The 24,993-nt window shown below is 42.2% G+C and overlaps 2 protein-coding genes across 6 annotated transcripts in view; one reads left to right on the top strand and one right to left on the bottom strand.

The window, feature by feature from the left end:
• Positions 1 to 20,598, bottom strand: RBM18 (RNA binding motif protein 18). Its single transcript, XM_046022668.1, has 6 exons — positions 20,470 to 20,598; positions 17,242 to 17,370; positions 10,289 to 10,415; positions 7,065 to 7,151; positions 5,339 to 5,424; positions 1 to 2,047 (listed from the first exon to the last, which is right to left on the bottom strand). The coding sequence occupies exons 2-6, from the start codon at positions 17,352 to 17,354 to the stop codon at positions 1,888 to 1,890; spliced, it is 573 nt and encodes a 190-aa protein (XP_045878624.1). The 5' UTR covers positions 17,355 to 17,370; positions 20,470 to 20,598; the 3' UTR covers positions 1 to 1,887.
• The window catches only part of MRRF (mitochondrial ribosome recycling factor), a 54,918-nt gene continuing 50,424 nt past the window's right edge, over positions 20,500 to 24,993 (top strand). For 2 of the 5 annotated variants that reach the window (XM_046022664.1, XM_046022663.1), the window contains exon 1: positions 20,500 to 20,693. In XM_046022664.1, the coding sequence (XP_045878620.1) occupies positions 20,500 to 20,693 (194 nt within the window). Of the gene's footprint in view, positions 20,694 to 20,938; positions 21,083 to 24,993 lie in introns of those variants that run through there. The other 3 variants (XM_046022667.1, XM_046022666.1, XM_046022665.1) reach the window with 3 other exon arrangements.

Genomic DNA, 24,993 nt, shown 5'->3' with positions numbered 1-24,993 from the left:
GACACTGTCTTGCATTTATTCACACAGAGGAATTAAGAATCCGTACAAATAATAAACATTGCTTTAAATACAAATAAATAGCTCTGGTTTCTAAAGGAAACAATTCTAGATAATTCAAAGTTAAGTATTTTCTAGGTTCCTATTAAAAATAGAGACTATTTTGCATTAAGTAAGTCCTATTCCACCATACCCTTTGAGGAAGTAAGGATAAAATGGTGAATTCTGTACTCTTAAGAAGTCACCAGAAAAATGGGAGATTATTGCTCCCATCTCCCTGAACTATCCCTCAAATGGAAGGAGAGTTACTTGCATCATAAACAGAGCTAATAAATGCAGAAAGTATTTAATAGCTAAAGATATCTAAAAAGATTTACCTTGGGAAAGGGGATGAAAACTTCTCTGAACCGGTTCTGTGAACTCTGAATCCTCACTATGCTCAAGATTTGGTTCAAATGTCGTCAACTCACTTATGCTCAGAGGAAAACTTGAATTCCTAACATGAAAGCTTCCTCTTGCGAGCAGCGATCATGGTAAGGTGTCTGTAATCACTAAGAATGGCGCCTCGTTCTCAGAATGATTTACCTGGTCAAGAAGCAAGGGCACTGCCCCGTGAAACAGCCTGTCAACCAGGCACCAAAATCACCCAAATTGCTGACAGAAATGTGCTCCCCCATCTGCCGATTTATTGTTCTTCCTCTGTTCTTATAGTTAAGATATTCCAACTGGCAAAACGTATCTGGGCAGAAGTATGTTCTATGAAGGACGAGTCATTTGAAAGTCATGCAGTCTTTCAAGCCTTTAAGAACTACAGAAAACAGGAGGTCGGTCATTTTACAATGGTGGCACCAGACCAGGGCCTGCTCCACTGACTTTCTGTGTCCACCGCGTGTCCCCCCCTCAAGCTGCACAAGACAGTTCAATTTCTTCGACACACCCCCTTACATAATCATTAATAAATAGTATGCTTGACAGAGATCAATATAGCAACGATTAAATTTTCCAAGAAATTTTGCTTTTTCTATTTAGATTGACCATGATACAATTCCAAATAGAACATTCTCATGCTGTAAAAAACAATCTCATGCAGTAAGTGCAATTTTAAAAATCCCACGTTAATAACAACATTTGGTATTATAGAAGGCAGGATTATTGATTTTTAAAAAAATGATCACTATAGAATAAAGACTGGATTTCCAAAGAGAACTTCTGTTGTGGTATAAAATGCTAAATCTGAATCTACAGTTTTGTTGATGCAGACAATGTTAAGATATACACCATGTTTTCCTAACTGGGATTTTGAAACAGTAACCATAATTCTTAAACAGATTACTACAATATATGCTCAAAGAATCAGCTCCCTTTTGCCAAGAACTTTTTCTTTTTTAGTCCAGTTGAAGGGATTTCCATAATAAATCCCGGAACAATAGTTCTCGACATGATTCAAAATCTCTTATTTCCCTCCCTCTTACTTTTTCTTTATGTTGCAAAGACATTTGAGCATAGACAAACGCTTTTTTTTTTTTGAAAGATGGACGTTAATAACTTCAGTTTCCTTATTTAAATAATAAACATTTCTTATGTTTGCCTTTTTCTCTGGCATACTATATGTTTCTGGAGTTACAAATCCAAACAAAACAGCCAACCAGAGCATCCCAGTGTTCAAATCACAATTTTGGATACAATCCTATTTATTCTGGATGATGCTCAATTCCACACATACTTCAGGGAAGAAACATCTATGAGAACATCCAAAAATGTTACGTTACCAAACGTTAACATGTGATTGTGCTCTGTTGGGTAGTACCATTCACATCGACAAAGTACAAAGGCAGAGGATTTCAGGTGTGGAGACCAATTTGCTTTTGCTGCCGCAATAATTCATAACCATCATCTTCGAGATTTCCAAGCTGTTCTAGAATAAGGAGTAGTCCTTTTTTTATCCGGAGGCTTAAAGTAGGAATAAACAGGTGCTGCTGGATACTCTGCATCAGGATTTTCTGCCATCATTTTCAGCTTTGCTTCAATGGCTTTTATCTTTGCAGTGACACTGGAAAAAGGACAGCAGAGGATCAGAGTGGGCCTGGGTGCACTCAGGAATACGTGTGCATCTCATCTTCCTTGTGCCTTTTATGCATATCACAGAAGCAACACGGTAACTCAAATATGAATATGCAAATATGTCACGTAAAACACACACCCAAGTAACATTTTAAGAAAGAGATCAAACCTATACCATCTATTAAATTTTTACTAAAGACTCAGACACCGTTAGGAACTTCACATGTGGCTACATTTAATCCTCAGACACAAAGACTGTCTGACATCTTAGTACTAGGCAGATAGTGGGCACTCAAATAATTCATGTAGAGACTGAAAGTGGGGTCTGGAAGAGATGTTGTACACTCGTGTGTTCACAGCAGCATTAGCCACAATGGTTAAAATGTAGAAGCAACCCAAGTGTTCACTAATGTATGAATGGGTAAGCAAAATGTGGTATCGTATCATATCCTGGAAAATTATTGGGCTTTTACAGAGGAAGGGAATTCTGACATATGCTACAACATTGGATGAACCTTGAGGGCGTTATGCTAAGGGAAACAAGCCAGTCACAAAAAGACCAAATACTGGATGATTCTACTTGTCTAAGGTACTTAGACTAGTCAAAATCATAGACACGAAGTGGAGCGGGGGTTCCAGGGGCTTGGAAGAGGCGAGAAGGGGAAGTTATTTAATGGGCATAGAGTGGCAGTTCTGCAAGATGAAAAGAATGATGGAGAAGGATGGTGGTAACAGTTGTACAACACTACGGATATATTCGGTACCACTGAACTGTACACCCAAAATGGATTAAGATGGTAAATGCTATTTTATGTGTCTTTTGCCACAATTAAAAAAACAAATCATTCGTATAGGACTGAAAACAACACTATAACGTAGGTCACGCTCCTCATTTTGCAGATGAAAGACCGAGGCACAGGAAGGTCAGCCTGCCCAGTATTACGCAGCCAGTAAGTGGGAGAGCTGAGACTCAAGGCTATGAACTACTACACTGCCCCACTTTTTGAATCACTGAATAATGATGGAAAACACACCCCGGAAGTCCTACAAAATCTTTTTTTACTAACAAATAGGTGTTTCTAGATACAATCATTTATGGAGTGCATACAAAGAACCAGGCACTGGGCCCAGAATTTCACCTATATTGTTTCTAGTCCTTGTGACAAGATCCACACTTTACAGATAAAGAAACACATGCAGAGAGGGAGTCATCTGCCCTGGGTTCACACAGATAACAGCAAGGCACAGCCAGGATTCAAGCCTGGTATATTATCACCAAATCCCTTGCTCTTTCCTCTCCATCAGGCTGGGAGCTGAGCACCTGAATTAGAGAGAAGGGGTGATGAGACACTGCACAGTTGGGAGGAATTCCCTCCATCCCGGGACCAGAATGCAAAGCCCTCAGGCAGTGAGTATTCTGTGACCTTCCATTCTCGATGCTGTCAGTGGTCTACAGACAGGGAGAGAAACTTGGAAGGGAACGTTACAATGGCCTTTTAGAGATCCTCAGAAAGTGTGCACCTGCTGCACACACTCCTAACTTTACACGGCCAGTGCAGAGTCAACCACCTACATTACAATTAGAAGGAACACCGAGGTATTACCAAGATGCATTCCAGCACCTCCTCCATCAGCGGGACTGCCAGCTGCTATTCTGTAGGAGTCATGAAAAACAGCTTTCTCTAATTAGGTATAGATGCTAATACAAAGACGTAAGCTGAGGTTCTCTGGATTACAAAATAAATGTAAAACACTAGACTGCCTAATATAAGTGCAAACACTGAAAAGAAAACTAAAGACACATCATTGTAATGTGTAGAGCTCCAAGCATAAATGCAATGGTCTCTTCCCAGCAGGAGTCAGATTTCTAAAATCTGTGATCACAGAGGTGATATGGTTCCCAGTGAATCTACAAAAGTCATTTTTTTTTTTTTAATTTCTGGGAGTAGAAAATAGTAAAAGAGAACAAAATTAAGAAATCAATGATATTAACTATTACATTTAATATTTACTATAAACACTAAATTTAGTAAGTTTATAATATATGATATATAATACTTTATCAAATATTAAGTCCAATATTTTAGTAAGTATTATAAAAATTAATCAATGATATTAAACTACCAACTATAAAATTAATTTTACTTTATTAACTTTGTCACTGCTGAAAACATTTCAGGGTCACCCTTCCCTGCAGCTTAATGAGATGCTCAAAAATCTGTTTCATTTGGTGCAGAAAATACACAAGAAAGGTTGTTTGCTGTCTGGTTCTCCATCCAAATAGGCATCGTTTTCCTGACTTTGTGACTGTGTGCTGATTTCTAACCCTTTCAGGACACGGATGCTCCTTCACGTATCTGCTTTCCCTCCTTTGGAATAGGCTTCAGGACTGTATCCCTGCGTTTGCCGCATGAAGTTTCTTTGAAGTAGTAAGTCAAAGACTGACTTTTGTAGTCTAGGAGGCCTGGCTTTGAATCTGGAATCTACTATTTGCTACCTGTGTGGTCTTGGCCAAGATAGTTTCTTGCTAAGCGTCAGCTTCCTTAGAGGTAAAAGATGACTATTACAGTACTTTTACCAGAATTTTTATAGTTAAATGACATATGGCATGTGACGTGTTCAGCCCAGAGCCTGCTTTAGAGTAACTTCAATAAATCCTGGATGTTGCTATTGTTAAAATTTCTCCCTAGGCTACAACGCAGGGGGAAAAAAACCCACAAAACCCCAAAACCCTCTACTTCTGCTCAACCATCCACTTAACTTCCCCTTTCTCCACCCAGGCCTTTGTTCCTTCTGTTCTGAATTAACTCCGAAGAAGTAACTGACAACGTGTGCACACTGGAAGCAACACTGCTGCTGTCACCGAAGCCAGCACAGAGACTGAAGGCACTCCGGGTAAAGGAACTCACAGCCGGAGAGGAAGTAGTGGACAATGACAAACGCCAATGAGACTTCAGGCCTCATGAAAAGGCTTCTTTCAGGGTAAGGGCTGTCTGACATACCTTTGTTTCCAGCGCCTAGCGCACTGGCTATGTGGCAGGTCCATCCAGCCTTTTCTGAGTGCATGAACTCTGCAAGTACGGGATCTTAGGGGTATACAAGGGAGGATATGTACGCATTCTGGAGATTAACTGAACACATCTCTCAACACGTCAAAAGTCAGTACATTCTATCCTGAATTCAGAGTCTAAAGAGTCACTGAAGTATGAAAAAAGGCTTCGAGTGAAGAAGGGGCTCATGCTCTTGAATACTTGTGTCTTTCTGTAGCACATCGTCTTACCTTAGGTTAGACTGAGTGGGCTCAGTGCTTGAGGATGGCTCAAGACTGATAGGAAGGATCTTATCATTCTTGTTATGGTCATATCTCTGAAAGAAAAAGGGAAACCACTTGGGTGAGCAAAATCAGTCCTTTACTGTAGTGCCTAAGTTCAGAAACTCTAACCCCACCAGTGTATCACGGGCGTATTTCTAGACCATCTGAGAACTGCTTTACATTTAGAGTTAATGCAAAACTTCACACGGTTTTGGCCTAAAAGCTATAAATTTAGAAAAAGAAGTTTAGAAGAAGCTTCCCTTCTAGCCACTAGTCTTCCTTATTTGGTAGGGAAAGAACTTCGTCTTTCAAATTCACAGATGGTATAAATACACAATACGATTGCCCTCCTACACCCTTGTTTTAACTGTCACATATCACCTCTTACAGTACTTACTTTGTTTTATTCAAAACACTTAAAAATTTGGCTAGACTTTTGCAAAGTACCAAGCATAACATTCAACTCTCAACAGGCCTGACTAGAGAAGCAAAGTAGTAACAGCTTTCAGCCACTGATAGAGAAAACATCCTACAAAAAAAGGGCAATTTAATTTGATGTCAGATAATTATACACCTCTTATAAAAAGTCAATTAAATACTAAAGAGTAATCAGGAGCCTGCGGTCAAAAAGACTTGTAGGAGAAGAGAACCACAAGGTATCAAGATCTCAAACGAAAGACAGAAACAAGGATGATTTCTGTTACGTGTCTCTTCAATGAGACACAGAATGAGAAAACGAAAGCCAGTCTGGCAAATGAGACTTGATTTTCTTTTGAGTAAAAAAGCATTTGGCAATTCTCTGTTGTTTCTATTTTGAAGGCAGCATGTCCTAGAAATTGAGAAGGCTCCGTGATGACCTGAGACCCTCCTAAGGACCCAACCTGTCAGCTGTTTTTCACGCTGGACCCTGAGCACGAGTGCTTCATGCTCCTGTAGCTAAAGACTGAAGCTCCAGTCTCCATTGCCCCAAATCTCTTTATAGCAGGTCAGTCAAGACCCTACCGTAAAGGAAGAGAATCAATTCTTGGGATCATTCCAGTCCCCAGACTTGTGCACCTTTGGCCCAGGTGAAACAGATGCCATTCTTTTTTTTTTTTTAAATGGTCCTATCTTTTCCGGTGCAGTCTCCCAAGAGACCAGCTGTAAGATGAACAAGGTGACTGGCCACTTCTTGGGCTCTGGAGACAATTCAGACCGCAAAGTCCCACAAGTAACACTCAAACTCCCTGGAGTCATGAGATGCCGGTGCTTTAAGCACTCCTACAAACTCCCCATTTCTCAAGCATTTACGATAAACATATTCAAACTCTCCACAGAACTGAGAGGCTGGGGAGAGTCTAATAATGCCGAAGGCAACTAATTTTAAAAATAAATACATTTCTTTCCTCCAAAGAACATCCCCCACCAAAAACATGATAGAGGTCTGAGTATACACATCAGCCACATGGAAAAATCAATCAAAAACAGAATCTGTGGGTATGTGGAGAGAAACAATGCAGGAACTTAATCCCTCCTGAGATGTTTCTCAAAAGAAAAATCTGGCAACACACATGGTAAATACAAGTAGGAGACCAACGTATGCCTGCTCCAGATGTGAAGAGGCTGGGATGCAAATTGGTAAAGTGGACAGCTATCTTCTGGAAAACTCAGTTCGGGTGAGCTTGGTGCTATCTTTCCAGCCCAGCAGACTTACCTTCACTTGCGCGTGAGCCCACCGCACCACCAGCTTCTTGGACAGAGCCAGCTTGCCATTGAGACACTGGATGGCTTGTTCTGCCTCCTGTCCGGGAAAGGGATGGATGTTAGCCAAAAATTCAAATGCCTAATTAGCTGTATGTATCTCACAGGGCCGCACCAGCTTTGATGGCTGCAATCTTAACCAGACTGCCTTTGATAAACAGCTCGCAGAGGGTGTACAATAAAGAAAAAAGGCAGAATAACAGAAAGGGCATGAGTTTTGTAAAGTCAGTCAAACAAAAACGGTGGCTGTTGCTTACTGCCAGTGTAATGGTCCCTTAATCTCTGTGAGTATTAGCTTCTTCACCTATAAAATATGGGTAATACGACTAGCGCTCAATCAAGCAATGTTACCAGATTGTTCTCACTAGGTGATACCTTTCTATACACTTCTGTCAGGACCTACCATGCTAACAAATTTACTTCCCTTCAGAGACCTTGGAACTATACCCGAGACTAGGGCTTATACTCTGGATCCAAAGCGAGAAACAGTAACGGCTTCAAACGATATGGGAGTGAAGGAAACCAGGCCGGAAAAAGCAGGAGTGAGTCAAAGAGCCTGTGAGCAAGGTATTTGTGTGAGCCAATCTACGCACCTGGCTTTTGGAGCCAAAAGTTCCCTGACCCTTTCCCTATCACATAGAGGAGCAACAAGGTTAAAAGGAATTCCTGAAGCTGGGTAAGAGTCACTCTAGGACATTCCCAGGAAGCCTGGTCGTACTTTTCCATCCTGCCAAACCTTCTCGGCTCCATTTGTATCTAAGAGGCATTCGGCCAAGCATAACCCACGTTTATCAGCAGGTGAAGAAGCCCCGAAGGAACAGGAAGAGGAATAAGATGAACCTATCTGAGACTGCAGTGTGACAGCGGCAGATTTCCCAGTCTGGTGTTACCGGTGATCCTCTCATCCCTCCGGAGCTGGCCAGCATGACATTCAACAAGTACCTGAGTACTCATTAGGTGTCAGCCACTGGATAGTCACTGACATCCTTGCTTAGCAGTCACAGAGACAGATAAGAGATGTTTTACCCTTCTTTTAAGTTTCATCTAGTTGATTAGAATTTACGTGGTACTCTCTACTGATTCTATAGCATTAGCAGTCGTAAGATGCCAGCAAGGGGATAAATGTTTCCCAAAACAATTTCCAATCTCTATCTGTCACTTCAGAGTTCATGTGTGTAACAGCATGATTAAAGGCCAATGGTACTTTCCTATATTCCCTTATCTGTTCTCTCAACGTCCTGGAAGGTAAGGAAGGTATTTTAAATCCCGATTTTTAAATGAAAACTGAGGCCAAAAGAGGTTAAGAGATGTGCCCCAAGTTGATGAATCAAAGAGCCAGCAGCAGAAGCTAGGCTTTGTGACTTATAATCCAGTGTTTTAAAACCCACATCTAGCCCAGCATGACCACTGACTTTAGCTATCTGCTAAATCACACTCTATCATTAGTGAAGAACAAATTATTCAAAAGTGCTAAGCACACACAGCATCCTTCCAGTTCCCCCATTTAGAACAGCAATGTATCCGTCAGTGCCAATCTCATTTGCAAAAGTTAGAGGAAACTGAAAGAATCCCCAGCACAGATAAAGACAAATGACACTCTCATACAGTCTCAGAACATCGTGACACATCATCGCTTGAAGGCAACTGGCAGCCGTATCCAGAAGTATGCAAGGCCTTTGTTGATGCCTCTCCATTTCCATGGATATACGTATGTGTGAACATAATCAGAGGGATGCAGATATTCACTAACACAGTTTACACTTGTGAGCCATGGGGGACCACCTAAATAGCTAACAATCAGGGACTAGTCAAATAACTTATTATATAGTCCTATGATGAAATATTGCACGGTCATCAAAAATGATGTTGGCTCATTTTAAAAAATTTTTTAAAAAGATTTTACTTATTTATTTGAGAGGAAGAGAAGGAGAGAGAGAGAGAAAGAGAGCATGAGAAGGGGGAGGGTCAGCGGAAGAAGCAGACTGCCTGCCAAGCAAGGAGCCTGATGTGGGACTCGATCCTGGGACTCCAGAATCATGACCTGAGCCGAAGGCAGTCGCTTAACCAACTGAGCCACCTAGGTGTCCGATGTTGATTCATTTTTAAATTGAGGTCTAAGTTATATATAACAAAATGTGTATACTAAAGTTCTATCAGTGAAGTTTTACAAATATGTAGTCACACTGGTGAAACCACAGTATCACGATACACAAAGTTATCTGGATATACAGTATCTGGATATACAGTATCACGATATAGAAAGTTATCTGGATGTGTACTAGAGGACAGAAAATTTTTAATATACTTTGAGTGGTAAACAGGATGGTGTAATCTTTCTGTGCTCTAAGCCGTACGTGTGTGTGCACGTGTGAATATAAAGAAAGATCTAGAACTAAATATTAACAGTGATTATTTTTGGGTATTGGGCTGATTAAGGGAAGTCACTGATCTGTATTTTCATCCACAACTTATATTACTTTTATAACAAGAAAAACATCCAAATAGATTATTAATGCAACAATAACTAGGCAAAGTCTTTCCACGTGACTAATAAAGTTATAGAGGATATTAAACAGTATGTCTGTACTTAATAACATTCAAATTCAATTTCTTTATCAAGGCGTGTCCACCCAGCAGATAGATTTAATTTTACTGCAAGAAGATACACATACATAGCATGGTTGAAGCTGAAAGCTCTCCTCCTTCCTATATATTCCAATCCGTATGCAGTTGTTCTGAGACACTGAGAAGAAGGGTACATTTTTAAGAAATCAAAATAAAAGAGTTTGTGGGTGGCTCACCACACACAGGGAGGGTTTCTGCACCACGGGGCAAAACTATTGAAAGAAAAGGAGGCTTTGTTGGCCTGCCACGAAAGGAACAAACAAACTAGAACAGGGAGGAGGATGTCCATGAGCTTAATGTGGGCACCCCAAAGCATCTGGTCAGAAAAGTAGGTCAGCCGCCTGAGACCGGGAGCCTGGGCAGGGGAGATCTTGAAAGCTGTTCACTTCTTCGTATACCGAGGGTCTCCTCCAGGATGCATGGCAAGGCACACAGAGAGGAATGTGACCCGGCTCCTGCCCGCAAGGCACTGCTATTCTGAGCAGTCGAGAGAGATGCAGCACGAAGCGGGGGAGTATAAGAAACACCATGAAAGGGGAGAGGTTTCATTACCTGCTTCGTTTCAAAGTTCACGAAACAGTACCCGCGAGGCTGCCCCTCCAATGCACCTGACTTGTGGAAGAGGAAGTCGAACTGCTTGACCGTGCCGAACTTCTGGAGGAGCTTGAGGAGGTGGTATCTGTAGAGAAAGCACAGCCCGTGAGCACACTCTGGGCACTGGGACAGCCACTCGGGCTCAAGCGTGAGATAAAAGCAGGAGATAATTTACCCTGGGTGGGGGGAAAACTCACACCCCTGCCCCCTGCCTTTTTCCAAACTGCTGCGTTAGTTTATTTGGCAAAAAGACGTGTTTGCCTCTCTTTGGAATGGGAACTCGAACTGTTATGGCTATGCGTCTGTCCAGCACAAAAATACCAAACAAAAGCCACACCTAACAAACAGCTGTCTGGCCCACAAGCACCATTTGCTTTTCTTTTGGAGAAAAGCTCAAAAACAGTGTTGATTTATTTATTTTTAATTTCTTGGCAATGAACTAGTACTTGTGAATAACTACAACTCCATCAGGAACATATACCCATACTCCAAATGCCAAAACATACCCTATCTCAAAAATACATAAAGTAGTAAACACATACACACTCACACAAACAGAAAAACAACTCTGGAAGACTTCTGTAATACATTCCATAATTAATCATTAGCTCCAAATTGCACTTGTGAGAAGCTCTGCCAAAAACCAAACCACAGCTAGTGGCGTTTCCATAAGTGCCTGTGAGTTTCGATCCCTGATGTGACTGAACGTTAGGGACAATGCGGAACCACAATGTGCTGGAGGCTGGTCTCCCGGAGGGCAGGGGAACCTGGCCAGTCCTATAAATCACCCAGTTGTGGGTAACTAAGCCACCTCAGTTGCTTCAACGCAGCTTACACTTCGGAGCACAATCGATTAAAGAATCGGGATGGCCCAAGAAGAATTTTTTTCCAGGCAGGAGGTTTACCTCTAGCTCTTATTTGCCATTCCACCCCTCGTCCTCTCTTGGATTCCTTTCTCTAAAACTTATTTGGTTTCTATAGAGCTTTTAAGTTATTCAAACAGATGTGGCCTTAACAGGTTGCTGTGGCCAATCTCAATTCCGACTTCCTGTCATCTGATGTAAGGGTGAGACAAACCAACAGCTCTCCCGTTTCCTTTTCCTTTGGCCTTCCTCCTGGCATCCTCCACACTATTCAAATGGAGTCAAGGCTTTCTCTAAACAATGCTGTCCCTGTGATACTAAAAAGGTATCAGCCCACATGCTAAATCTGTTATTACTGGGAATTCTACCCCACAGGGAGTCAGTAAAGCTGTCGTTACAGCCACATTTATATTCACATTGTTTTCTAGGAGAAACTCATCAAGATTTTATTCTTGAGTAAGAATCTCCTCTGGGAGGCAGAAAGATATGAAGTGGATCATAAGCAATATACATCGAATCTCACACAAATGCACTTCAACAAGCAAGCGCACTGTCCTGGATCAGGTGCCTGACAGTGGAGCAAGGGAGACATAGTACAGGTCTTGCACTGGGGCAGGATACAAGGACCCCAAGGCATACTGTGGACGTTAATCTGGTCTTTAGACCGGTTTTGAAAGGGAAAACCACCATAACCCCCTATATTTTAAATTCTCAACTCCCATCAGGAGACTTCAGCTGCTAGTGAGGCTGTAGGAGGTGATTCTTCAGGGGAAAGAGAGATACCTCAAGTGCAAATTTCTGGTTTTACTTGATTTTTGATTAGGCATACAGTAAGGGTGAACCTCTCAAAGGCACAGACAGATGGGCTGGAAGAGTCTCCCCTGGATGTCTAATTAATTAATCTCTGTGCCCTAATTAATTAATTAATTAAAGTAATCGCTACGTCCAATTTAGGGCTCGAACTCATGACCCTGCCATCAAGAGTTGCACGCTCCACTGACTAAGCTGGCCAGGTGCCCCTCCCCTGGGTCTTTAACTCACAGCTACATCTGCCACTTACTATGCCCATGTGCTAGTTGCCATGAATGGTGGGTCAAACCCATTTTTCTAAAAAACAATCTAAGGGCTACTGTGGGCTGGTCATCTTTTCATCAGCTCCATTCTGCTTAATAGCAGGAAGGTAAGGCGATCGGCATTTCCTAGTAAATGAATTTTAATTTACTCAGAAAAAAAAATGCCGACAGATTATTCTTTGAAAAGCTAACAAATACATTCTGCCCGAAGAGTGCGACCTTAAGATTCCAGGAACATCTGCTTAGGTCTGTCTTTCAACTTCTCCAGGATTTCTTTCCTTGTTTGATAATTTCTTGAAATTATCGGAACACCGAAACAAAAGGAATGAAATGTTTACTATTTTGCTTCCTGGAGATGAGGACTGTGAGCTCTGATAGTGAAAAAAGCCTGAAGAATCTTGCTTTCACATCTGCAAGCACTTTCATCTGTTGCTGAAGTATGGGAGGGCTCACTACTCATCAGAGCCTTGCTTCGCTTAATAAAACGTGGGCCCTGCGGCTTCAGGAGCTAGTACACCAGTCCCAACATATTTCTGCAACTTAGTGCTTTCCGTATTGGGTCTTGAAAATGGCCTTCCTGCCTAATGGCACAGAAGTAATTAATTCACACAGATGTTAAAATAGACACCTACTACTTGTCAAAACCTGTTTTAGGTACTTGAACAACTACATTGCTGCCTTCAAGGACCTCATATTCTGGTTAGAGGAGCGATGCATGCAATAAAAAAATTGCAAAACACTGTATTTGCACACAGAGATATGTACATGAGCACACAGATGAAGAGACCCAACTGTGCAGGGGGCATGGTTATTAGTGAATATCAGGTACAAAGACATAAAGGTGAAAAAGAGTCTGCTCCATTGGAAAAAAGAGTGCGGGTAGGGCAGTTCAGCAATGAGGCTGAAAGGCAGGCAGGGGACAGGTTGTGAAGGACACTGGTGTCCTTAGGGAATTTCAGTTTGATGGCAGGCAATGGAAAGTCAAGGAAATGACAGGACTGTTTTAAATGCATAATTTTAGCGAAAAATTTTTTTATAAACTTACAGAAATTATTATTTGCTAGGTCTTTATGTTCTCTGTTCTGTATGTTATTAAATAGTGTTACTGGGTTTCAAATTTAAGTAGCAAACAGTAAAGGCTGATCTATGCAAACCAACGCATTAAAAGAAGCATGAATCATAATAGAAAAAGAAGGAAAAGGTTGAGAAAACCAGGGTTTCTTTAGGGGTAAACACACTGTTCTCACACATCCACGCACATGCTCTAGTTCATCCCTGAAACTTGACTTCAGAAGGACATTTCCCCCTGGATGGCTCTCCACTGCCTTTAAGTTTACTTAGTATAACCCACACTAACCACCTCCCTCCACAAACAGATGCCCTTTCCAGCTATTCCACCGGTCAGTGTTGACACGATTCTTCATTTCTCAGGCAAGAAACATCAGGGTCATCCTCAATTCTCTGCTCTTCAATCACGTTCTTCATTTCTTATACCATCTCTTAGACCGACTTCCACGTTCACTGTCTCTACCTAGATGATAGACAGGCCGAGTTTCTGGCAGTCTCTTCTAGCTAACGTTCGTTGTTAGTCTTTGCTCCTCCAACCCACTCTACATACTGATGTCTCATTTCCCCACTAAAACAGCACTTTCGTGTTGTCAGTACCCTGTTAAACACCCTCAGCAAGTCTCTTCCACAAGAAATTCAAATTTCTTGTCTGAGTAAATTTTAAAGACCCTGTCTTAATCTGATAGTATTCTACCTACCCAATTGCTGTTTTCACTATCACTTAGTATTCAACCTCTCCTTTAGTCAAAAAGGTCCTCCTGATATTCTGCTCACCCACTCCTTCTTACTTCTACTTATACCCTCTACTTAGAATGCCCCTTCTTTTAGAATTTCTGCTGGCTTTGCTCTTCCATTTTTTTTTTTTTAAGATTTTTATTTATTTAACACAGAGAGAGAGAGAGAGATCACTAATAGGCAGAGAGGCAGGCAAAGAGAGAGGAGGAAGCAGGCTCCCCGCTGAGCAGAGAGCCCGATGCAGGGTTTGATCCCAGGACCTTGAGATCATGACCTGAGCCAAAGGCAGAGGTTTTAACCCAGAGCCACCCAGGCACCCCTTGCTCTTCATTTCTCCTTATGAGCTGTGCAGTGGCTACCAATTTGGCTTTCTATGCAGCACATTTAATGTTTGAAAAAGAGAGCCAGCATTAATCCTTTCAGAGGAAACCACAGTGTGGAAAACAGACAAGGTCTAAGGACATTAACTTTTTTGGCTTCTCTGTTGCAGGCACTAGCAATGGTATATGGAGGTACTGTTTTTATCCTATGGTTAGACTGAGTCCCACAACAACTTAAAAGAAGTCCTTACATTTTAAAATTTCAAATAGGATACTTTAGGTTATGATTTTTCTGTTATGTGGACTATTAGATATCTGTGCAAAGGGCACTAAATTAGGTGACAGGAGTTAGTCCCATCATTAACTACTTTTCAGTATACTAAGTCAACCTACTTAACTCTTCCTGTCCCATAGAACAGGGAAAGGGGCAGCTGGGTGGCTCAGTTGCTCAAGTGTGTCTGACTCTTAATCTCAAGTCTTGATCTCGGGGTCGTGAGTTCAAGTCTTGCATTGAGCTCCATGATGGGTATGGAGCCTACTTAAAAATAAATCCAAGGAAAATATTATCTCTTCTACTTGACTCACAAGAATGTTATGAGTTTAAATAAGAGGAACTAATACAATACCAGAGCTAGAAGAAATGTGCAGATCATTAGTTAAACATTCTCACCTTATTGGTTAGAAATATGAAGTGTACTATAATTGGGAGGAATCAGAATAGGATAAAAAGAACAGGGGTGTGGGATCTGCTACCTCCACGAATAATAATACATCACTACTCCCTTAAAGCTAAATCTCTGAGACCTGTTTGGTCGTACAGGTATTCTTGGCAGCTAGCACAGCCATGAGATGGTGAATACTGCAACCACAAAATAACGAACACAAATCAACATGAGTAAGTATTTCATGCTAACCATAGCTATGACTGGTAGCTGTGTCTTTAAAAAGAAATTTATTACTATTTAACAAATCAGTTTATTTGGCAGAGAAAATGTTTTAACATAAGGAATCCAGAGAAAAAAAACAGTGAACAAAACTGCAGATGACACAGAGGTGGGGAAGCCACAGGTAGACCCTGCGAAGCCCTGATCTGCAGTTCGGCACGTTATGACCACCTCTGTCTTGACATAAAAAGAGCAGAGATACCAGTAGGAAAGTTGTTTCAATGTTCCTGATAATGCTCTAACTGAAGAAAACATTCATATACTCCAACTTATGACATAAACTGAGGTGGCAGATGCCCATTTGAACCTTCCTATCAAGCAGCAGGACACAATTAGAACAAGCCTCATTATGGTGAACTGCAGCCGAAACAATGAATGGTGTTTCCACATCCAGATTTCCATTCAGACGAGCAGAGGTGGGAATGGAAAACACCTCGGGAGCATCCTTTCACAGCTTAGGTTTTAGGTGATGGAAACAGCTTCTCTGATCAACAGACATGATTGAGAGGCTTGGCTGATTCACACATTCATCCTCAAAGCCATGAACCACAAAGAGAACCAAAATAAATGCACAGTTCATATTCCAGAGCCCCAGTGACCAAGGTAACATAACATGGGGACAACATATCTTAAATGGCATCATAATTCCCAAGAGGGACCCCAAGTTATCTATATTTAGCTGATCTGAACTTGAGCAGAATTAAAGAACTAAACTTTGTTATGATCTGACCCATTAGTCCACATCCCCTTCCTTCTCCCAATACCAGCCCGCTATATACCTCTTCTCATCCTTGAGTCAAGTAAGCGGATTCTCTTGTCTCCTCTCATTCTACCTTTAACACTATTCCAAAGGGAGTGACTTCTGGGACTGATGGCATACTCCAGGTTTGCTTTAAGCACTGATCCCTCAGAGTCCGATCTATTCACTCCTTAATGATCCTGCCACCAACCAGAGCCCTGTATCTACTGAGCAATAGGGAGAAGAACAAAACCCCTTAATTCACTCTGCTAAGGAACTGCTTTCCATTATAATGGCCAGAGTACAAAGAGCGGGGAGTCAGGACAACTTAACTGCTTTTGTTATCCTGGGTAAGGTACTTCCATGTCTTAGGACCCAGTTTCCTTTATTGTAGGGTAAGAGAGCTGGATCATATCAGAGGTTTTCAAGTGTGCTCCATGGACTCCTATAACTAACTTAGCACCGAAGAAAGGGTAGCAGTTGCCAAAAGGCTTTGGGTGGACCTCTCCCCAGCCTTTAATCAGAGCAGCTCTGAGTTTTTATTTTAAAAACAGGTTCTGATTACTTTAAGACAAGGTTCCTTAGATTTAAAACATCTGAGCACTGCCTAGCATGGCACTTGGCACAGATGGGCACTTGGCACACAACAAGTATTCGTATCATTTAATGACTGAATGGAAACTGAAGGGACTGATGTGATCTTTAAGATGCCTTCCAGCTCTGACCTTCTATGGTTCCATGGCTTCTTCATATGAATTACAATCCTGTAATTCATATGAATTACAATCCTGTAATTCATATGAATTACCTGTTTGTGAAGGTACAGAGACTTCTCCCGCTTGTTCCTTCATTTTGAGGAATAAGAGTATGCCGTGGGCTCATTCTAGAACATAATGTGCTATAGTCACCGGGTACAAGAATTCAAATTGGTGAAAACGGGAGAACATCTTTGGCCAACAGAAAAAAAAGAGGTATATGTTTTAAACCATACCCAAGCCCATGTTCTTGCAGAAGAGTTCAAATGTGAGAAAAATGTGAGCATAACAGGTTAATAACAAAAGCACATACCCTTCAAAGATAATTAAAACACAAACAAAAGGGCCGTCTGAACATTACCAGTGCAAACATCCCAGTGTGGTAGGAAATGATTTAAGATGACTCAGACTCACTCTGTGATCTTGGGGTCCAGGTTGCCAATCCATAACCGGTGCCCTTCCTGCAGGGAACCCTCTGAAAGGATGGATGCGTTCTCCAGGGGAAGAGTTTTAGTTTCTGCTTCCATCAATCTCTATGAAAAACTAAAGGAAATGGGAACATTCAGGCAGGAGAGGAGCAACACTGTGTGAACATGAGGCTTCAAATTCAATTCAACAAACATTTATTCAAGGAGGGCAAGCTCTGGCCAGTTCTTCAAAGGCCCCAGTCATTCCACAACCAGGGCCCCAGCACCAGATCCCTTGGGACAGCTCCTCTGGCAGCCAGAGTGCAAAAGCTTCCATTTAAGGTGAAAGGGGAGGGGTTCTGTGTGCAGAAACTAGTTTTCCTCTTCTGAAGCCAGAGGCAGACCGGGCAGGAGGCCAAAGGCTCTATTTCTATTACCACATGATACTCCACTTTAAAAACCGTCACCCCAAAATAAGTATTGGAAATCACCAGAAAGAAGAGTGTTAATGGCACAGGAGGAGATGGGGGGGAAAGAGCAGCATACATGTCTTGCTCATGGAAGAGGCCATCTAGGAAATTTAAAGCTGTACATATTGGAGTCAGAACTTGGTTTGAAAGCGGGTTGTGTGACTTGGTGAATAACCTGAACATTCTAGGCCTCCATTTCCTCATACATACTAGGAATGGCGAGGCCAGTTCTTATCTTACAGGGCTGTTGTGAAGATGAGAGACAGTGCATGAAAAATCATTAAACACTGCATCTAACAGCAGCAAGCAATCAATAAATGTTCACTATCACGTTTAATATTACGGGAGAGACTCGGAAGAAGAAACTAACTCCTCCTTCGTCACTCCAGTTGCCCCATTTACTAGCTGTGTAACCTTGCTCAAGTTACTCTGCCAGTCTCTACCTGTTTCCACCTCTCTGAAATGGAACAACACCTAATAAAAGTTGTGTGGATTTACTGAGTTAACACACCCAAAGCGTTAAGAAGCTTTCAATTAAAGTTAGTTAAATTATTCCTAGTCTTTCATCCTGAAATGACTCATCTCACAGCCAAAAAAGGAGGATGAGGGTTATGATAGTAGAGGCAAGGGAAAAAACCTGGGTGTTAAGAAGACCTGGTTTCAAATTTTGGCATTTCCACTGGAAGTCACTTCTCTCTTAAGTTTGTTTCTTCATCTCTACATACTAAACCTTGCCCTGCTTGTAACTTAAGGTTGCTGAGAGGGCTAAAACTGAGATGACAGATGTAAAATAAAGCTTTGACAAACGTATAATGCGGTAGAGAAAGAAAAAAGAGCTGGGAAGATGGCAGGTTGAGCCAGACTTCAGAACTAAAATACACACAGGAACCATGTGTCATGTAAGCAGATGTGCCTCAGAGGTCAGTGCTGCAGGAACTGTGTCTGAAAAACAACAGGTGACATATACCGAACATGTCATTATCTCTTATTCACCTCAGCAGAGCCTATGAAGTCTGGCACACAGTGGACCCTAAGTAACTGTTCGTTGAACAAGTTCTCTAGCCCCACGTGTGAGGGTTTTCTTCTTTCTCTCTCACTCCCATGCTCAATCTGTTCAGCAATGCATTGATAAGCAACTGCTAATTTCTAAGCCCAGGGCTATGTGCTGAATAGAGAAACGAATAAACTATAGATATTGCTCTTTCCTCCTGAGAGAAAGGTGAAACACACAGAAACAGAATCTCAGGAGTGGAAACAGAGGAGGAGAAACACTTTGTCTTCTCCCTGCTTTCCTTTTCCTCCAATTTTCCTACAGATCACTCATTCATTTAATAAACAAACAAAAAAAAATGAGCTCCTATTTCTAGGCACTGTCTGGACACTGGGGACAAAGCAGTGAACAAACAAGGTCCCCACTAGGGATGCTTGTATTTCGAAGAGGGGTGGGACAAAAGAAAATGAAAATAAATCAGCAAGATGTAATTACTGACAGCTGCAAACACAATTAAGCAAGGTAATCTGACAGTGAGATAGGGGTTGGACTACTTCAGGATTAGTGGAGAGGGAAGGCCTCTCTACAGGACGTGACATTTGAGATGAGGCTTCAATGATAGAACCTTCTGATTTTCTCACGTCTGAAAACAGCAATACCAACAACTACCTAATAGCACCAGAAGGTACCACGTTTTAGTGGCAAGAGTACAGGATATGGGGCCAAAAGATCTATATTCAAATTCTGGTTTATGTACCCAGTTATTGCATGGCTTAATAAACGTCTTCTCAGAAAAGCTTTCCCTAAGGGTTGAGCTCCTTGTTAGTTTCTATCAAAGGCACCTTTCCTTTACATGTAATGCCAATTCAATATTATTTCCTATTCCATTTTCTATTTCCCTCACTAGAATGTAAGCTTCTACAGGGCAGGGCCCTGCCTATCCTGACCATAGTTCTATCCCCAACACTTAGTATACTGCCTGGCTCGTGGCTGGTGCTCAATATTTACTGAATGAATGAATGAGGCTCCACGTGGAGCCTCTGTTTCTTCTTCCTTTCTAGAATGAGTACGATTATCTCTAACTCGCGGGTCGTTAAGAAGCTTAAATGAGGGGCACCTGGATGGCTCAGTGGGTTAAAGCCTCTGCCTTCAGCTCAGGTCATGATCCCAGGGTTCTGGGATCGAGCCCCGCATCGGGCTCTCTGCTTCGCGGGGAGCCTGCTTCCTCCTCTCTCTCTGCCTGCCTCTCTGCCTAGTTGTGATTTCTCTCTGTCAAATAAATAAAATATTAAAAAAAAAAAGAAGCTTAAATGAGACAGTATCTGTGACAGCGCAGCACAGGGCCTTCTGAGGAACGGTACAGTGTAATGAGATCAAGATGGCATGCGACTATCAAAATCTTTTGGGTTTGCAATGGCGACAACCCCCTTTATTAACAGGGGGTTCACAGAACGCTGTTATCTATTTTCGCAGCTGACCTGCAACAACCTGGAAGGCAGGAAAAATCATACGGGGAAACTAAAGTCCAGAGAACCAAAGCCACTCGTTCCTAAAGCTAACAGTAACGGCAGGGTCAAGTCTGGAATCCCGGCTTCCCGATTCCTGGCCGCGAATTCCCAGATACGATGGGTCATTTCTCCGATTGTTATTTCCGGGCTAGCGGCGGGACAATCCGGGGCGGGGCCTGAGAAGCCGTCTTGCTAGGGCAGCCTCCTCTGCGAGCCCCTCGCGGGGCCGGCGCTGGGGTGCAGGGGCGCATCGCGGCCAGACTCACCTCGTGGCCTCGGCGTGGTCCCCTCGGCTCATGCCCCAGAAGCAGATCCCGACTCCACAGCCCGACCGCCCTCCAAACGCGTCCGCCTCGCAGCCGCCCGCTGCCAGGCCGTCGGTGACGCGCTACGCCTGCGCCGCCGCAACGCCCCGTGACGTCATGGCGCCCGCGCAGCTGCCGTCACCGGGGTCGCGTAGGTCTTTTCCTAGTAACCTGGGCGATAGCTGGTGAGTGGCATCTGCACAGCCTCGAGGCGCGCGCTGGGTCCGGGTGCCAGAGACTTATACTCAAAAGATTTCTGGGGACCTTAGGGAGTCTGATCGCTGTCCCCCGATCGGTTGCATTCGAGTCCGGCTTGACCTTTAAGGTTGGGGGCGGGACCTGTCGCTTCCCAGAGAGGTTCATGGGGTGGGGGCGGGGCTTGGCCCATCAGCTAGGGACTTCGAGGATGGCGGAGGGGGAGGGAGCTCACTCAATAGTAGCCACTACGTACTAGCCCACTATTTGGCAGGAACATTTAATCTTCCCAGGGGAGTAGGTATTATTCCACCCCCTCCCCCGCCCCATGATGAAGAAATGGAAGCTCAGGGAAATAACTACCAAGGACATGAGGCTAGTAAGTGACGGAGCTTAAATTACAAAGCCTCAACTTTTAACCAATACTCTGTGCCTTCCCTCGGCGAGCAGTTGTCATTTCACTATCCGTTCTCTAGTTACAACATGTTTCTGCAGTCCTTATCTCATTCTATCGTCCTGGTAACCCTGACCAATAGTATTGTCATCGACATTTTTACAGATGAATTTGAGGTCCAGAGAGTTCGACCTAATGCAGGTTACATATCGAGGAAGTGCTAGAACCAAGACTCTTTTCCAGGTCTTCTCTAACTTTGGTGCCGCTTTCCATTCACTACACTCCATTGCACTCAGAATCTGGTCTGACCTTTCTTTTTACAGTAGGGGAAACACAGCCTAGGTCTGAGAAATGATTTGACAGAAGTCATATGTTGGTCGTAGAGCTGGCACAAATGCTCTTTGAGTACAGGTGGTTATGAATCTATAGAAGATGGTTGGCAGGAGAGAGGAAATAGAAATATTGGGATCCATACCTTCTAGCTCTTAGGCAAAAGCTCTTTCTCTACCTGTTAAAGTGTCTTATCCTCTTTTGGCTATGTTAGGGACATGATTCTATACTACAGTTGTGATACTATGAATAGCCAGATACTATATAGTCAGTTGCTATAAACACCTTTACATGGCCCTGAATTTGGAGAACATACCCTTCTATATGTGGAAAATTTGGCAAACCAAGAGATCATCGAAGCACCATGGGGAAGCAGATCCCAGGGCCTTCAGTCCGAGGCTTAGATTCCAAATCTTGAACCATAATTGTGACCTTGGGCAAGGACTTACTCTTTCTAGATTTTCATTCATGTATTCATCACTCGTATTCAGTTTCTTCTTTGTTTAGGGACTGTGCTAGATCCTGGAGGTATGGCAGTGAACAAGACAACCATAGATCAGTCCTTGTGATGGTTATAGTCTTGTGGAGGGAATTAGGCAATGATCAGACAACTACGCAAATATTAGCTAATTTTGTTTAAGTGCTATGAAGAAGTGTAGGGTGTTAACAAAAATGGGCTTCAGGACATTTGATCTAGTTGGGTTGGAGGAGATGGCCAGAGAAGACATCCTCTGAGAAAGCGATGCTTAAGCTGAAATCTGAAAGAAAAGTGGGAGTAGTCCATTAAAGAGGTGGGGGAAGATCATTCCAAGCAGATTCGACTTTAGCAGTATGTTTGAAGACCTTGAAGCAGAAGGAACATTCCAGGAAATGAAAAATCAGTGTGCTTATGTGTAAAATGTGGGTGGTAATCACAAATAGTTATCAGATAATACATGTGAGAAATGTGAGAATATTAAAAATGTGTATATTGTAAGCTAATATACAGCCAAATTTGGAGAGATTGCTGGGACAATGGACAGTGGGCTTTGTATCCCTCATCTAGTTCTTTTTAAAATTAAAATATACCTATGGAAAACAGAGAAAGTCATTTTGAGCACCCTAACTTTGGAAAAACAGTATGTGCTTCAACTCGTTTTAAAAATTACTTCAACAGTTTCAATAATAATGTTAGTAGTTGCTCTGAGTGTTTCATGTACGTTAATAGTATAGTATAGTGGTTAAGAGCACAGATTTAAGCTAGATTGCCTGAAATCTAATCCTGGGCAAATTATTTATCTGTGTCTTTATTTCTTCATCCGTAGAATGGATATACTGACAGTACTTATTTCATAGTGATATCATGAGGTTCAAATGAGTTAATGTATGCAGTATAGCACTTAGGATTGTTGCTGGCACATACTTTAAGTCTGTAAGTGTTGGCAGTTGTTTTGTTATTATTGTTATAATTTTCTCTTTAAAGGCTCATTAATATCAGCATGGTAAAAGTGGGGTGCAAACTAGCTCAGAGAGGCAAAGTGATCTACCCAAAGTCACAGAGTTAATAAGTGCTGGATTCCAGTTCAACACTGTGTCCAAAGCCCAGGTACTTCCTGACAGATTTTTTTTCTGAGTATGGGTTAATTTTGTTGGATGCGGCTCCTGTGACAGTTCCTTTCCTTGACTTTAATTCTTCTGTGCCGAACTGTTAATATGCATGTCCTTAAGGTAAAGGGCCCAAGGGACTGCCTTTATTGAACTTCCACTTTGAAATTTCCTGACTTCTGTGCAATTAAAATCTACGCCTAAAACATTTCAGCAATGTGGTTTATTTATAGAGTTGTCTTCCGGTTCACATGTACTGGGTCTGCTTTTGGGTGCTGCATTTTCTGTCAAAGGTTGTTTATTTCTAACCCATTTTGATTTCCTGTTGCTTTGTGGATTGGTATTATGACCTGCAACAGGAACACCAGGAAACCTGTCTTAAATGGAGCAGCCAAATTGAGACCCTGTAGATTTAAAAAAAATAAAAAATAAAAAAAAACACATTATTATACAGCCATATTTGGATATAAGTGTGGGTTAGGCATTGGCTATATTAGAAAAATCTAGATATAGAAACCTCACTCAGAGCCAAATTTTGTGAACAGTTTTGCCGAAATAGGGCAGAGCTATTAGTTCCATGCCCTTGGACAGGGACAGTCTCTTTGAACCTCAGTTTCTACATCTATAAAATGGAGATCATTACACTTTCTTTGTGGCATTATTGGGATTAAGTGAAATATGTACAGGTAAAGCAAGCAGCCTGGGCCTGACTTCAGTTAATAGCAGCTATTGATAATAATGAAAGGAGAGGAAAAGATACTTATTTATTTTTTAATCCAGACTTGTTTTTATTAATTTCATATGCTAATCACTGATCTCTAGCATCCCTTGCTATTAAAAATTCCATCAGGAGAAAAAAAATCCATCAGGAGAAATTATTTGCCTTTGCTCTGCTCATTTGCTTTTCTTTTAAGAAATACTGATAATGATAGCTAGCATTCATTAAGCAGGTACCGTATTCCTGGCACTGTGCTAGCTGTTTTCCATACACTTACTATTTCATTCTAAGATCAGGATTATTTTTCTCATTTTGCAGATGAGGAAAGTGGTGGCCAGAATAGGTGGAGTGAACTACCCAAAGTTGAAATGTACATCCAGATCTGACTGACTAGACTATCTTGTATAAGGACATGCAAGATTTCTTTATTGTGTCTGACCCTTGTGTGAAAGTCTTTTTGAAAGGAACGGTGACAGTTATCAACAGATAGCCTTTTTGGGGCTCCTGCTGTCTGCTGAGCACTGTGCCAATTATTTTTTTAAAAGATTTTATTTATTTTGACAGAGGGACACAGGAAGAGAGGGCACACAAGCAGGGGGAGTGGGAGAAGCAGGCTTCCCGCTGAGCAGGGTCCCCAGTGTGGGGCTTGAAGCCAGGACCCTGGGACCATGACCCAAGCCAAAGGCAGCCACTTAAAGACTGAGCCATCCAGGCGCCCCACTGTGCCGATTATTTTACCTGCATAAACTCATTTATTCTTCTCCACCCTAAGAAATAACTTTAATTGGACACCTGGGTGGCTCAGTGGGTTAAAGCCTCTGCCTTCAGCTTGGGTCATGGTCCCAGGGTCCTGGGATTGAGCCCTACATCGGGCTCTCTGCTCAGCAGGGAAGCCTGCTTCCCCCTCTCTCTCTGCCTGCCTCTCTACTTGTGATCTCTCTCTATCTGTCAAATAAATAAATAAAGTCTTTAAAAAAAAAAAGAAATAACTATAATTATCCCTACTTTACAGTTGAGGAAATCGAGGTGCAGAGTCGGGGCATTTAGTCAGTGATGGAGCTGGGATTGGATTCCAGGTCTTTCTGGCTACAGAGCACATGCTCTGATTTAGTTCCACAGCATCAACATTTAGGATAGGATTTTCTTTGTTGTTGTTGTGTTTTAATGAGGTGTAGGATGGATTTTCAAAGATAGTAGCTCCCAGGTATTTGATGGGAACTGTTCTTGGTTTTAACTGAGTGATATAGCCAGGTCCCTGGCAGAT

The sequence above is a fragment of the Meles meles genome, chromosome 11 (assembly GCF_922984935.1).
Source record: "Meles meles chromosome 11, mMelMel3.1 paternal haplotype, whole genome shotgun sequence".
In the NCBI taxonomy this organism is placed as follows: domain Eukaryota; kingdom Metazoa; phylum Chordata; class Mammalia; order Carnivora; family Mustelidae; genus Meles; species Meles meles.
The sequence above is the reverse complement of the archived record's forward strand: the minus strand, read 5'-3'. Positions and strand labels throughout refer to the sequence as shown.

What these genes read in the sequence shown, in the direction of transcription:
- RBM18 (XM_046022668.1), bottom strand. Translation starts at nt 17,354, where the DNA reads ATGGAAGCAGAAACTAAAACTCTTCCCCTGGAGAACGCATCCATCCTT. An exon ending in TGAACTTTGAAACGAAGCAG is followed by an intron (nt 7,152 to 10,288) that starts GTAATGAAACCT and finishes TTTCCCGGACAG; the next exon opens with GAGGCAGAACAAGCCATCCA. An exon ending in CCCACTCAGTCTAACCTAAG is followed by an intron (nt 2,048 to 5,338) that starts GTAAGACGATGT and finishes TCCTTTTTCCAG; the next exon opens with TGTCACTGCAAAGATAAAAG.